This window comes from Ursus maritimus, unplaced genomic scaffold (genome assembly GCF_017311325.1).
Source record: "Ursus maritimus isolate PB19 unplaced genomic scaffold, ASM1731132v1 scaffold_12, whole genome shotgun sequence".
NCBI classification, from domain to species: domain Eukaryota; kingdom Metazoa; phylum Chordata; class Mammalia; order Carnivora; family Ursidae; genus Ursus; species Ursus maritimus.
In genome coordinates, this window is record NW_024423564.1 from 49,510,073 (window position 1) to 49,525,127 (window position 15,055).

Genomic DNA, 15,055 nt, shown 5'->3' on the forward strand with positions numbered 1-15,055 from the left:
TTTCTACCTCTGCAGCATTTGACAATATTGATCTTCCCCTCCTTAACCCTGAACTTTACTGGTTCACTTATTACTGGTTTAAATGCCTCTTTTCTGATTTCTTTTACTATCTCCAGTTTCTCCCTTTAGCTCTGTTGCCTTCTCTTTGTGCCTTTGGGTTTTTATTTTGGGACTCTGTTCATTTATTATCATCTCTATGGAAAGATTCTCAAATCTGAATCTCCAGCTCTCACTTCTGTTTCTTTAAATTCACTTTACTCTTGCATTTTCAGCTGCCACCAGACAGCTCCACCAAGATATCAGTGATATCTAATTTGAACATGTCTACAATTTAACTTCTTTCTCCTAACTTAGTTTAGAAGACTTAATTTAATCATCACCTTAACTTTATGAGATACATACTGTTACTAACTTTTATGTACAAAAAAAGAAACAGATTAATAGCCTGTGAATTATTGGATGAATTTGAGTATTTATTTATTTATTTATTTATTTATTTATTGAGTTTGAGCATTTAAATTGACCTTTGAGTTTAAGCTTTCTTACTTGTAAACTATGACTATTAAGTATCTTAAAAGTTAAAAGAATTGAATTAGAAAATATAGGTGGAAGTTCTTTGAAATTTAAAGTTTAAGTAGCATTGTTATTATCTGTTACCAAGTCCTATCAGTTCTGTATCTGCTGTTTTTTAAGGGTGCTTGAGATATGTTTTATAGACATGGAAATCACTATTATGAGGGGAGAAGCTTTTTTAAATACTCATGGATCCATAGAAACAGGGGGCATGGCATGCCTCACTACACGGGAGGGCCTGGAAAAGCACAAGGGCCAGTCAGGAGGTAGAACAAGCAGGAGGAAAACATGGGCAAGAACCCTTATTGTGGTTTCCGTGGGAGGAACAGACAAAGCAGAATAAGCAGGTTTAGAATTGGCTCCTTTGGATAATTTCAAAAGGCTCTGGTTGTAGGGACTATCTCTAGTTGTCTGGCTCCTGTTCCAAGGGTGATTAGGGCAGGTGGATAGTGGCCCAGAAAGTGAGATCTCTGAGAGAGCCGGATAAAAGGAGTTGGTTAAAGGTTTCGACTCTGGATTGGTTGGTTTGCATACGAAAGGGTGCTTGCAGGGTGCTAGCAGGTGTGAGTCCCTTACAATGTATAGAAATTGATTAGCCTTGGGAGGGGCAGTCCCTGCAGGATCAGCAAGTTCTTTGATGTCAAAGCAACAAAATGCAAAAAATAAATAGACATGCCGAACACAGGTGTATCTTGTATTTGTTTTATTTCTACATCTGCCACCCCGTGTTAAACCTTGATTACTTCTCATCTGGACTATTCCCATAGCATCAAATTAATGGTCTTCTAGTATGTTTCTGCATTAGCTAAATTTTTCTGAAGCATAGTTCAGGTCACTTTACTCTGGCTTCTTTTGAGGCAAATGAAATTTTGTACTTCCGTTATAATCAGGTACATGTTTTATCTCTTTTATCTGATTCATATTGTATCCCTGCGAGTGTATAGCACAGGGCCTTATGTATAGTAAGTGTTTTATAAATAACTTGAATGAATGGAAGAAATATATTTGGTTAAGATTGGAATTGCCGTCATCCCATTAAAATAAGAAAGGGCTATGGGGCGCCTGGGTGGCACAGCGGTTAAGCGTCTGCCTTCGGCTCAGGGCGTGATCCCGGTGTTCCGGGATCGAGTCCCACATCAGGCTCCTCCGCTATGAGCCTGCTTCTTCCTCTCCCACTCCTCTGTGGTGTTCCTTCTCTCACTGGCTGTCTCTCTGTCACATAAATAAATAAAATCTTTAAAAAAAAAAATAAGAAAGGGCTAGGGGCGCCTGGGTGGCTCAGTCGTTAAGTGTCTGCCTTCGGCTCAGGGCGTGATCCCAGAGCCCTGGGATTGAGCCCCACATCAGGCTCCTCCACTGGGAGCCTGCTTCTTCCTCTCCCACTCACCCTGCCTGTGTTCCCTCTGTCGCTGGCTGCCTCTCTCTCTGTCAAATAAATAAATAAAATCTTTTAAAAAAAATAAAATAAAAAATAAAATAAAATAAGAAAGGGCTAATACAGAAACTTTCACAAGCCACACCTACTTTTCCTCTTGTGATTATTTCATAGTGAGATTTGTGTATGTATAGCATGTTTTTAATGTCATTTGCCCCTGTTTTCATGGAAGCGATTATCAGGAGTTCTCTCAATAGATACCAATTGAATGCCTTATATTTTTCAGTTATTGCCCTAGATACTGAAGATGTAGGAGTGAAAACAAATTAGGTCCCTGCTTTGGGAAACTCAAGAATGTAGATAGAGCTCTACATGACCACTTGTATGATGACTCTGTTTTCAGGTGTAGTGGTTTTCAAAGTGGTTACCTCCTGAAACCTCAAAGTGGTTACCTTCTCTAATTTGTCTCTTTTGAAAACATATATTTTCTACTATAGTTAGAGATGTACCATAAATTGCTCATATAATTGGCTACAGGTACTTCTTTCAATTTCTTTCAAAAAGTGGTCTATATTTTCTGATTTCCTATTCTGTCAGACAGAGTGCTAAGAGCTAGAGCTGTAACTGTGGACATGATAAACATAGTTCCTTCCCATAAAACTTACAGTGCGAAGATGTGGGGGAGTTCACTGATAATGCTCTCTCATGAGATCCCAGTAACTACCTAACTGATAAATGTAACATCATTCACTAATTCATTTCTGTTTGGGTCCTATAAAGAGTACAAAAGGAAGAACTGGTTTATGAGTAAATGTGATATTTCATTATGCATCTGTTCATTTTGAGATGTCTTATAGATGTTTAGCTGGAGCCACCCAGAGGCTGGTAAACATCTAAGTATGAAGATTGCATGTTTTGAGTTGCTAATGACTTAGGGATTATTTATTCAGCAAATATTCATTAAGCAGCTACTGTGTGTTTAGTACTATTCTGGGCATTAGGGATACAGCAGGGAACAAAACCACCCCAAATCCTTACCCTCATTGAACTTAAATTCTAAGTGGGGGAGAGATAGCTAATTCATAAGATATTTAAGTAAAAGATGCATTATGTTTGTTAGTAAGTCCTAACAAGAAAAATAAAGCAAGGGAATCTGAAATATTTGAAAGGTTATTTGACATTTTAGATAGGGGAGTCAGGGAACGCCACACTAAGAAGGTGGTTTTATGTAAAGACCTAAGGATGCTAAACATGTACATTTATTGGGAAGAGCATTCAGGCAAAGGGAACTGCAAGGGCAAAGGCTCTGATAGGGAAATACACCTGGCAATATCAAGGATGCCAGTGTGACAAGAGCAATGTATACAAGGGAAATAGTATTGAACATGAAGTCAGAGACATAAGAATGCACGTAGAATTTTTTAGGTCATAGTAAGGACTTAGGCTTTTACTATAAATGAGACGGTAAACAAACGGAGGATTTTAAGCAGAGTAGTGATATGATCTAACTTGTGTCTTAAAGGATCACTCTTGGCTGCCATGTGGAGAATAGACTTCAGGGGATTCAGGTTAAACAAGAAGAGTTAGAAGGCTGCCACAACAATCTAAGAGAAATAGGATAGTTATTTGTACCAGGATGGTGGCAGCAAGGGTGATAATAAAATGTTTGGATTCAGGATATATTCTGAAGTTTTCTCACCCAAGCAACTGAAAGAATAGCATTGCCTTTAACAAAAATGGGTGAGGACTGCAAGAGGAGTAGGTTTGCCAGACAAGGTGAGGGCGAGATTGTCAGGAGCTCAGTTTTGGACATACTAATTTTGAGTCAGAGATGTCAAGTAGGCAGGTGGGTATATAGGTCTAGGGTTCAGAGGAAAGGTATAGTTAGAGATATATATTTGGGAGTCATTATCAAATAGAAGGTATTTAAATCATGCATTGTATGAGTTGATCTAGGCTATGAGTGTAGACAGATAGAGATAGAAGTCCAAGAATGAACACTGCAGAAAAAGTAGAAGGAAAACCAGATAAGGAAAGTATCCTGCAATCCAAGTTAAAAAAAAAAAAAAACAGTCAAAGAAAGAAGGAGCAGCTAGGTAAATTCTGCTGATAGGTAAGATGAGAACATTGGCAATTAATATTTTAGAGGTGACTGGACTTTGGTAAGAATTCTTTTGGTGTAATGATAAGGGCTAAAACTTGACTGGATCAGGCTCAAGAGAGTATATACAGAGGGAAATTAGAAACAATAATTATAGACCGTTCTTTCAAAGGAGTTGATGTAGTTAAAGGAAAGATGAATGGATGGTAGCTGGAGAGGTGGATTGAATCAAGAGAAATTCTTTAAGATAGGAGAAATAATAGCATGTTTACCGCTAAAAGGAATAATGTAGTAGAGCAAGAAAAGCATGAGAGAATTGCTAGAGCGATGTCCTTGAATAGGCAGAAAGGAATGGAATCTAGTACATGAGTAGAGGAGTTGACCTAAGCTGGAATCATAGGTAAGTCATCCAGAGTAATGAGAGAGAAATAGAGGATGTAAGTATAGATATAATTAGGTGCATAGTTGTGACAGTAGGAATATTTAAAAGTTACTTGATTAGCACAGTTTTCTCAATCAGCTGAAAATAAAGATGGGAGTGGATGTTGATATTCAAGAAGAGAGGAGTATGTAATAGTGACCTTAGAAGGTATAGTAAAACGTGAACCAAGAAAATACAGTGTGATTGCTGGCACATTAAAGACACTTTAAGTTAATGATCCATAATTTAAAATGAGACCTGGCATCATGGTTGGATGTTTTTTCTCCAGCTTCATTTAGCTGTACAGGTTGAATTAAAATATAGCATATTAGTAGAAAATTTGAAGTATAGTAGGGTCAACAGATCAGGAGATAATTGCCATTGAAAAAAATAGTCTATTACTCATAGCTTCCAAGAGGAGAGGGGGCAGGCAATGCCACAGAGGGCTACATGGGGAAGCACTGGGGTCAGCCATCAGGCAGAGGGAAACGGAGAAACTGTGGGCCTTTCTTTCTGTGGTTTTGGTGGGAAGGTACAGATGAGGCATGGCAAGCAGGCATAAGATTAGCTAATTTGAGTAATTTTTGCGGGTTCTGGAACATAGGGGCCATCCTTAATTGTCTGGTACCTGGTTATAGGGTGATGAGGAAAGGTATACAGCGGGCCAGAGTGTGAGGGCCTGACAACGGAGGCAGTTGAGAATAGACTGGTTTGCATTGGGAAATTGTGCCCCTGGGAGGGGAGGGGTGTGACAACAGAGGTGGGAAACCAAGGCACAATGACTTGAGGATATCAGTTTGTCCAGAACAAGATGTGTAGGGCCTAAACATGTGTGACAAATGATAAAGCATCAAGTTTACAGAATATAGAAATGTGGTTAATATGCAGATGTAGGCTCAAAGTAAGAAGATAATTGGAATTGATCAAAGTTTTGGTTTTGCCAGCAAGTGCAGTAAATTAAAAAAAGGAAAAGGAGAATGAGAGTGTAAGTAAGGATTATAATACAGGCATACCTCATTTCATTGCACTTTTTGGCACTTTGTTGCTACTGTGTTTTTTACAAGTTGAAGGTTTGTGGCAACCCTGTGTCCAGCTAGTATATCGGCACCATTTTTCAAACAGCATTTGCTCACTTTGTGGCTCTGTTACATTTTGGTTATTCTTGGAATATTTCAAATGTTTTGTGTAAACATTATTTTACATGCTCCAGGAAACCAAAAAATTCATTTTACTCACTTTATTGTGATACTTGCTTTATTGTGGTAGCCTGGAACTGAACTTGCAACGTCTCTGAAGTATGCCTATGGATTATATTTATTAACCTTAAGCTCAGTAGAGAAGAGATTGCATGAGAGGTGTGGGTGAAGCAGTAAAACATGATAGAATCAAGGGCTTGAAGGTGATAATGGAGTTGAAGGGAGTTGAATAGAGTTGTTTGAAATTGGGTATTAAGAGGGTGTAGGGGTGCTTGGGTGGCTCAATCAGCTAAGCATCTGACTCTTGATTTCAGCTCAGGTCATGATCTGAGGGTTGTGAGATCGAGCCCCGTGTCAGGCTCTGTGCTGATCGTGGAGCCTGCTTAAGATTCTCTCTCTCCCTCTCCCTTTGCCCCTTCCTCCCTCCCCACCTACTGCTTGCATGGGTTCTCTCTCTTTCTCTCTCAAAAAAAAAAAAAAAAAGAGTAAGCTATCCAAGAAAATGCACTTAAGGAAAAAAAAAAAGATGGCATATAAGCTGAAAAAATAGGAAGTGACCGTTGACCTTGCTAAGGACAAGGTCAAATGTATGACCATGGGAATAAGTAGCTGACATAGCAAGGAGGACAAGGTTATGTACGTGAGAAAGGTTTAAGTTGCTAAGAAGCCATAGTATTAGAAGGATTATCTTCATGGTTATTGAAATACTCAGGAATTATGCCAGAAGTACTATTTGAGAGAAAGAGAGAGAGAGAGAGTGTGTTAATAATTTGGATATAAAATTTTCAGGGAATGGGAGAAAGGAGGTGGTGGTGATGATGGTAGACTGCCATCAGGAGGTGGAATATAAGTAGTCATTGAAACCATGGGTTTTGTTATATTTACCCAGGGATAGTGTGTGTTGTGTGTGTGGAGAGAGAGAGAGAACAAACCAGTAACTGAGGTTTGAGCCTAAGTGTAATCTTCAAAAGAGGAAACTAATAAAGGAGAAATAAAATGGGAGGACTAGCTTTTGTAAGGATAGGAGGGCAAAAGGTCAAGGAGAGAGAAAATACAAGTTGAGGATAATGGTCAAAGAGTGATTCAGTTGATGAATTGTGGATTCTGGATTAAATAGAGAAAGAAGAGAAACCTAAAATGTACTAATTAGTAGAAAATGAAGGGGTCAGATGGTTAGAGGTCCCAAAGAGGTGTCACAGAAGAGGGAAGGGTCAATGTTAGATGCTACGAAGATAAGTATTGAAAAGAGTCCCATGGATTTGACAAGTTGAAGGACTAGGTGATTTTAATGAAAGTAGTCTATGCAGTAGGAGAGGGGAAGTAGAACTAGACTGTAGTGAACTATGGAACAAATAAGAGGAATAAGGAAGTAGTAGTATTGACTAATATTTAAGGAGTTGGACTATGAAAGGAGTGGACAGTAGGAACAAAATATCAAGTAGTAAGTGCTATGAAGAAAAATAAAATATGAAAAGTGGATTGATGGTTGTCATTTAAAAATATTTCATTCTTGTCTGATCTTTTATAATTTGAAAAGTTAAAGTATTATTTAAAATGTTTTCTTTGAGGGGCTGGGGCACCTGGCTGACTCAGTCAGTAGAGCACACAACGCTTGATCTCAGGCTCATGAGTTCAAGCCCCACGTTGGGTGTGGAGCCTACTTAAAATAAAAATTAAAAAATAATAATAATAAATAAAATGTTTTCTTTGGAAACAGATTTCCTTTTTATAATCTAAGGGAATATCATCCTTGTTTTATAGAAATCCATAGCATGATCAGAGTACTAGAACAAAGGAATGGTAAGGTAGGTTTTTGTGTCAAGGAATTTGTGGAGCATACAAAAGTGAAATCATATTTTTTTCTCCAGGATGCAAACATTTTGATTTTATCTTCTTTTATTATTAAAAATTATTATGTAATTGTTCAGGCAGGAACACAATATTCTTTCCAGGCTTTATTACTCATATTTCATTCTGCCTATGTAGCTGTACTGAACACTCACTTATGCTTACTATGTGCCAGGGACTTCCTAACCATAATATACAAATTAATCCATTTAATCCTCATAATAATCTATGAATAGGGTACTATAAATATCCCCATTTTACAGATAAGGAAATTAAGACCCAGAGAAATCAGTGTAGACTTTGGATTGGACTGCCTGGCTTCAAATTTCAACTCTAGGAGGAACATTTCCCTCTGAAGCCTCTGTGATTTTATATAAAATGATATTTATAGCAGCCTCTTAAGTGTTGCAAGGAAAAAGTTATATAATGCATGTAAACATTCTAAAACTCTGCTTACATGTGAGGAGCTCTCAAGTAGCTATTATTATTTATTGTTTATATGTTCAGATTGTTTCCGTGTTTCTAAATGAAAGTCTGCTTTTTTCTATTGTTGGTTAATTTTCCTTCAGTCATGGATCCTTTGTATTATGTTTTCTTTTCCCGATATAGGAGTGTTGGCCCACAGCCAAAGAAATCTATTAGCTTTACTAACACAGTAAAAGGAGGTCAAACAAAAGGATATATTGGTGCAAACCAAAGCAGAATGGCTATGTCAAAAACCTTGATAGTTCTACCTGAGATAAAAACAGAAAAAATGAATATTTCCACCCCAAGGACAGTCATACAGGTAATATTCTTTAGAATTCTGAGTGTATTTGAAAATGGCACCATAAAGAACTTGACTGAAATGTGAAAGGTAGAAAATACACTGCTTTGAAATAACCAACTCACTTCTTATATCGATATATTGGTTTTGTTAGAGTCTTCACCACATAACATATTTTATAGCATAATATTGGCTGTTGGCCCCTATAATTCATTACTAATAATGAGAACATTAGCGCGGAGTGAGGAAAGTCTACTCATGACCTTCAGAACTAGTTGATTATGGTATTAATAATAATTAACCTAGCTATAATATAGATAATAAAGGTAATATTCATTCTTCTTTGCAGTGTACTCTAGAAAATATCATAAAATAAATTGTCACAAAATTAGTTACCTCATTAGAAAACTAAGAATTGAATTTTTAAAACTTTTAATAAAAGTATAATACATATGCAGACAATTATGTGGTGTATAAATCTGAATGATCTAGGCAATGATATTTTTAGATATGACACAAAAAAACCCACAGTCCATTAAAGATAAAATTGGTAAATTGGACTCCATCAAAATGAAAGCTTCTGGTCTTTGAAAGACATTGCTAAAAGAATGAAAAAAGAAGCCATACAGTGGGAAAAATTATTCATAAAGCGTATATCTGATAAAGTACTTATATCTAAAATAGATAAACAATTCTCAAAACAATATTAAGACAACCTAATTTTTAAAACAATCAAAACATTTTTAAAAGATTTTATTTACTTGAGAGCGAGCAAGAGAAGGAGCACAGAGGGAGAAATAGACTCCCTGCTGAGCAGAGACACCCCCCCCCCAACTCAAGGCTCAGTCCCAGGACCCTGAGATCATGAGCTGAGCCGAAGTAGACGCTTAACCAACTAAGCCACCGAGGCACCCCATGAGCAAACATTTTTACAAATACTTCAACAAGGTACCTATACAGATAGCAAATGAGCACATCAAAAGATGATCAGCATTAGTCATTAGGGAAATGCAAATTGAACTCTAAGATACTGCTGTACACCTATTAGAATGGCTAAAATTAAAAGACTGATCATAGCAAATATGGGCAAGTATGTGGAGGAAGCAGAATTTTCATACACTGCTGGTAGGAATAGAAAATGAAAAACCATTTGGCAATTTATTCAATGTTAAATACATACCTACTATACCATCCAGCCATTCCACTTCTAGGTATCTCCTCAAAAGAAAAGAAAGTACATGTTTATACAAAAACTAGTACACAAATGCTTATAGCGTCTTTATTTATAGTAGCCAAAAAATGAAAACAAGCTAATATAATTTTAATAAATAAATACTATATATTTGCATATATATTACATGTACCGTTATCTAGGTCAACTCAGGCTGTTATAACAAAGTACTATTGACTGGATGGCTTATAAACAAATTTATTTCTCACAGTTCTAGGGCTGGAAGCCCAAGATTAGAATGCCAGCATGGTTGAGTTCTGGTGAGGATCCTCTTCCAGGTTGCAGACTGCTCACTTCTCAATGTATCTTCGATGTATTCTCAATGTATCACATGGTGGAAAGAGATTTAGCTAACTCCCTGGCCTCTTTTCAGAGGAGCATTCACTAATCCCATTCCTTGAGGTCTCCACCTTCATGTCCCAGTTACTTTTCAAAGGTTCTACCTTCCAATACTGTCACATTGGAATTAGGGGGCCAACATGAATTTTGGGTGTACACGAACATTCAGTCCATGACAATCATATATTATTGTGTATACATTATACGTATTATGTATATGTTATACATACAACACATACATATTATATGATATTACAGTATGTAGAAGGGATAGTGCATATGACCAACTGAGAATAATGCATGCAAGGTTGTTCCAACATTTAAAAATAATACTACTTGCCATATTAATAGACTAGGAGGGGAGAATCTATGGGATCATCAGAACAGATAAAGAAAAAGCATTTGAAAAAATTCAATATCCATTCATTATTTTAAAAAATTATTTTAACCGATTAGCTAATCTGAAAGAGAAAGGATTTCCTCAGGGCATTCTGAAAAAACTACAGCTAACATCAGACTCAGTGATGAAAGACTGAAAGCTTTTCCTCTCAGATCAGGAACAAAACAAGGATGCCCACTTTTGCTACTTCTCAGCATAGTGGTAGGTGTCCTTGCTAGAGCAATTAGTGAAAAAGAAGAAATAAAAATCATCCAAAATGGAAAGGACAAAGTAAATCTCAGTTCACAGATGACATGATCTTATATGTAGAAAACCCCAAAGATTCCACATTAAAAAAAAACAACTTTGAACTAATCAGTTCAGTAAAGTTGTAGGATAGAAAATTAACACATAGAAATCCATTGTGTTTCTATACACTAGCAATGAACAATCCAAAAAGAAAATTAAGAAAAAAGATCTCCATTTACAATAGTATCAAAAAGAATAAAGTACTTAGGAATAAACTTAACCAAGTAAGTGAAAGACTTGTACACTGATAACTACAAAAATTGCTGAAAGAAATGAAATAAGATGATAATAAATGGGAAAACATCTCTTGTTTATACATTGGAATATTTTTTAAGATGTCAATACTACCCAAAACAAGATACAGATTCAATGCAATCCCTATCAAAATCCCAATGACATATTTTGTGGAAATAAAAAAATCCATCCTAAAGTTCGTGTGGAATATTAAGAGACCCCAAATAGTCAAAACAATCTTGAAAAAGAACCACAAAGTTGAAGGTCTTACATGTACTGATTTCAAAAGTTGCTATGAAGCTATAAAAATCAATACAGTGCACAGCATAAAGACAGATATATGGACCAGTGGAATAGAATAGAGGACCCAGAAATAACCCTCTACATATATGTTCAAATGATTTTCAACAAAGATGCCAATTCTATGCAATGGGGACAGGACAGTCTTTTAAACAAAGGTGTTGGAAAAACTGGATATGTACATGCAAAAGAATGATGTAGGACCCTTATATAAAAAAATGACTCCAGATGTATCAAGCTCTTACAGCTAAAACTATAAAACTCTTAGAATAGGGGTGCTTGGGTGACTCAGTTGGTTCAGTGTCCAACTCTTGGTTTTGGCTCAAGTCATGATATCAGGGTCCTGGGATAGAGCCCCAAGTCTGGCTCCATGCTTAGCGCAGACTGCTTCTCCCTCTCCCTCCCCCTCTACTCTTCCCCCATCCCTCACATATGCTCCTGTGCACTCTCTCTTTCTCAAATAAATAAAATCTTTAAAAAAGAAGAAGAAGATGACAACGATATAAGGGAAAAACTTTTTGACACTGGATATGGCAATAATTTCTTAAATATAACACCAAGAACACCATACAGCAAAAGAATAAAGGGGGTATAATGAACTACATCAAACATTAGAAACTTCTGTGCATCAAAGAACACACAACACAGTGAAAAGCAACCTATAGATGAGGAAAATATATTTAAAAATCATATATCTGATAAAGGGTTAATATTCAGAGTATTCAAAGAATTTCTACAACTCAACAATAAACAAATAAGCGGTCCAAATTAAAAAATGGACAAAGAACTTGATATTTTTCCAAAGAAGATATACAGATAGCCAACAGCACACGAAAAAATGCTCAACATCATTAATTATTAGGGAAATGCAGATCAGAACTACAATGCGATACCAACCAAGGCCCATTAGGATGGCTAAAAACAGAACAATGGAAAATAACAAATGTTGGTGAATATATAGAGAATTTGGAAACTCCATGCCCTGTTGATTAGAATGTATAATGGTGTAGCCACTATGGAAAACAGTATTGTGATTCCTCAAAAAAGTATAACCAGAATTGCCCCATGATCCAGTAATTCTACTTCTTGGTCTATACCCAAAAGAATTGAAAGCAGAGACTTGAACAGATATGTGTACACCTATGTTCATAGCAGCATTATTCACAATAGCTAAAAGGTGGAAGCAACTGAAATTTCATCAGCAGATGAATGAGTAAACAAAATTTGGTGTATATGTATACACACACATAATGGAAAATTTGTAGCTTTAAAAAGAAATGAAATTCTAACATATGCTACAATATGGATGAACCTTGAAGAACCTTGAAGATATACTAATTGAAATAAGCCAGTCACAAAAGGGCAAATAGTGTATGATTCCACTTAAATGAGATATGTAGTCTAGTCAAATTCAGAGACACAAAATAGAAGGATGGATCCCAGGGAAGGTTATTAAAGGGAAGTTATTTTTTTAATGGGTACAGTTTCAGTTTTGTGAGATGAAAGCGGTTCTGGAGGTGGATGGTGGTGTTGCTTGCACAACAATGTGAAAGTAGTTAATGTGGAAGTACTTAAAATGGTTAAGATGATAAATTTTATATGCCGTGTATTTACTACAATTTTTTAAAAAAATAATTAGTTCAACTTTTCCAGCGAGATGGCATGAAGATCTCCAATGCCCAGCTCAACTGAAACTGGTAAAAGTTATTTTTTAAAAACAACTATTTAATGCCTCAGGAAATGGACCTAAGGGCAAACAGTAAATGAAGAATCATTTAAGAAAATCTATGACAATTTACTAAGAAAGTTGTGGTATTTGAGCCAAGACTACCACTTCTTCCCTCCCAGCTTAGCAAGGCATACATTCCACTCTAGACTGCTTGCAGCCAAGAGCACAGGGTTTCCTTTCCCCTTAGCTCCCATGTATAGGGCTTTCTTTCCCCAAAGCAGAACTTAAGCATTTCTCATGCTGCCCCCAAATGCCTGTTGCTGAGGCTAACTTCTGGGTGGGTGCGATTGAGAAGTGCGGACTGCTTTCTTCTGCCTAATCCCTACTGATGAACTCTACCTTGAGTGTGGCACATTGAGAATTCGGAGGTCCTGCCCTGGATCATGAGGTAATGGTTCCATGTCAGGAGAAGCAAGCTGAAAATATCTCAGGTTACTGCTCTGCCCCCTCCATGGAGCACTCAACATCTAGAGTGAGGTTGTCATTCATAGAGAAGCTTACCCTTGTTTCCACTGCCATGCCCACAGACCTGGTGCAGAGATTTTATCTGGGGGCAGAAGCAAGCTATAAAGCAAATAGCTCCTAATATCTTCTAAAAGGAACTGACTTCATTTGCAACAGAGCATGGAGAAGTTTGAAACTAAGAGTATACTCAAATACAGAGGGGGTTGTGGCGAAAGGGAATTGAGTTAGATTCATGAATTTTTAAAAAATAATTAGTTCAATGAAGATACATGCTAGACTGTAGGCTAGCTAGTTAACTGGGAACCTGGGAATAAGGCAGCTAGGAGGAGCATTTTAGAGTGAGAATACCAAACCTTGATCTCAGAAGTTAGTCCCTGGAAGCAGCCACAATTTGATTGGAGTAGAGAATTTGTGCCCCAGGACATTGTGGAAAACAATAGAGCAATCAGCTGGCAATTAGTGAAGTTTAACAGCTGAGTGAGTGTAGTCCAGAGTAGTAGAGAGCCCTAACAGTACCATTGTCATCCCAGGATGGCTGTGGGGATACCCCAAAGCTGCTTATCCCCCAGAGGCAACATCAGAGGCTTAACATTGTGTGGGGTAAGTGTTAGAGAGGGCATATTAGTTTTCTACAGCTGCATTAGCGAAGTACCACAAACTGTATGACTTAAAACAATAGAAGTTCATTGTCTCACAATTCTGGAGGATGGAAGTCTGAAATCAAGGTGTTAGTGTGGACATGCACACTCTGAATATGATAGGGAAGGATTTGTTTCTCTTCTAGCTCTGGTAGTCCTAAACACTTTTTGGCTTGTAGATCTATCATTCCAATCCTCTGTCTTCGCATTGTATTCTCCCCATGTATTTTCATGATGTTTTACCTCTGTGTAGCTATGTCCAAATTTCCCCTTTTTATAAAGACATCAGACATACCAGATTAGAGTTCTCACCCTAATGACCTCATCTTTATTTGATTAAGTCAGCAAAGACCCTGTTTCCACAATCTGAAGTACTGGGAGTTAGGACTTAAACATATCTTCTTTGGGAGAACATAGTTCAACCCATTATGGGGAAATTGATCTCACAAAAGTGATCTAGGTAATCACTAAACAAATAAGCGAATAGAAATTACAAGTTTTAGAAAGGAGGGAGGTATCAATACCTAGAGTTGCTACAATATGTTATCTAAAATCTCCAGTTTCCAACAAAACATAGGGCATACAAAGAAATAGAAAAATATGACCCATATTCAAAAAAGAAGACAGGCAATAGAAACTGTGGGAAGAACCAGATGTCAGATGTAACAAAAAGAGATTTAAAAGAAATCATTATAAATACCTTCATAGAACTAAAGAGACCATGATTGGGGCGCCTGGGTGACGCAGTCGTTAAGCGTCTGCCTTCGGTTCAGGGCATGATCCCAGCATTCTGGGATCAAGCCCCACATCAGGCTCCTCCACTGGAGCCTGCTTCTTCCTCTCCCACTCCCCCTGCTTGTCTTCTCTCTCTCGCTGTCTGTCTGTCTCTGTCAAATAAATAAATAAAATCTTTAAAAAATTTTAAAAAAATAAAGAGACCATGATTAAAAAATTAGAGGTATGATGACTGTCACATCCAATTCAGAAAATATCAATAAAGAGACTCAACATCACTGATCATCAGTAAAACACGAATCAAAGCTACAATGAGATATCACCTCACACCTGTCAGAATGGCTAAAATCAACAACATAAGGAATAACTATTTTTGGCAAGGATGTGGAGAAAGGGGAACTCTCTTGTATTGTGGG

At 37.1% G+C, this 15,055-nt stretch overlaps 1 protein-coding gene across 3 annotated transcripts in view; it reads left to right on the top strand.

Moving 5' to 3' along the window:
• DNAI4 (dynein axonemal intermediate chain 4) overlaps positions 1-15,055 on the top strand; it is a 92,203-nt gene that overhangs the window by 3,907 nt on the left and 73,241 nt on the right. For all 3 annotated transcript variants that reach the window (XR_005834138.1, XM_040627157.1, XM_040627159.1), the window contains exon 2: positions 8,124-8,301. Coding sequence is in view for 2 of the 3 variants with exons in the window: in XM_040627157.1 (XP_040483091.1) it covers positions 8,124-8,301 (178 nt within the window). In the remaining variant the exon portion in view is untranslated. The remainder of the gene's footprint in view (positions 1-8,123; positions 8,302-15,055) is intronic.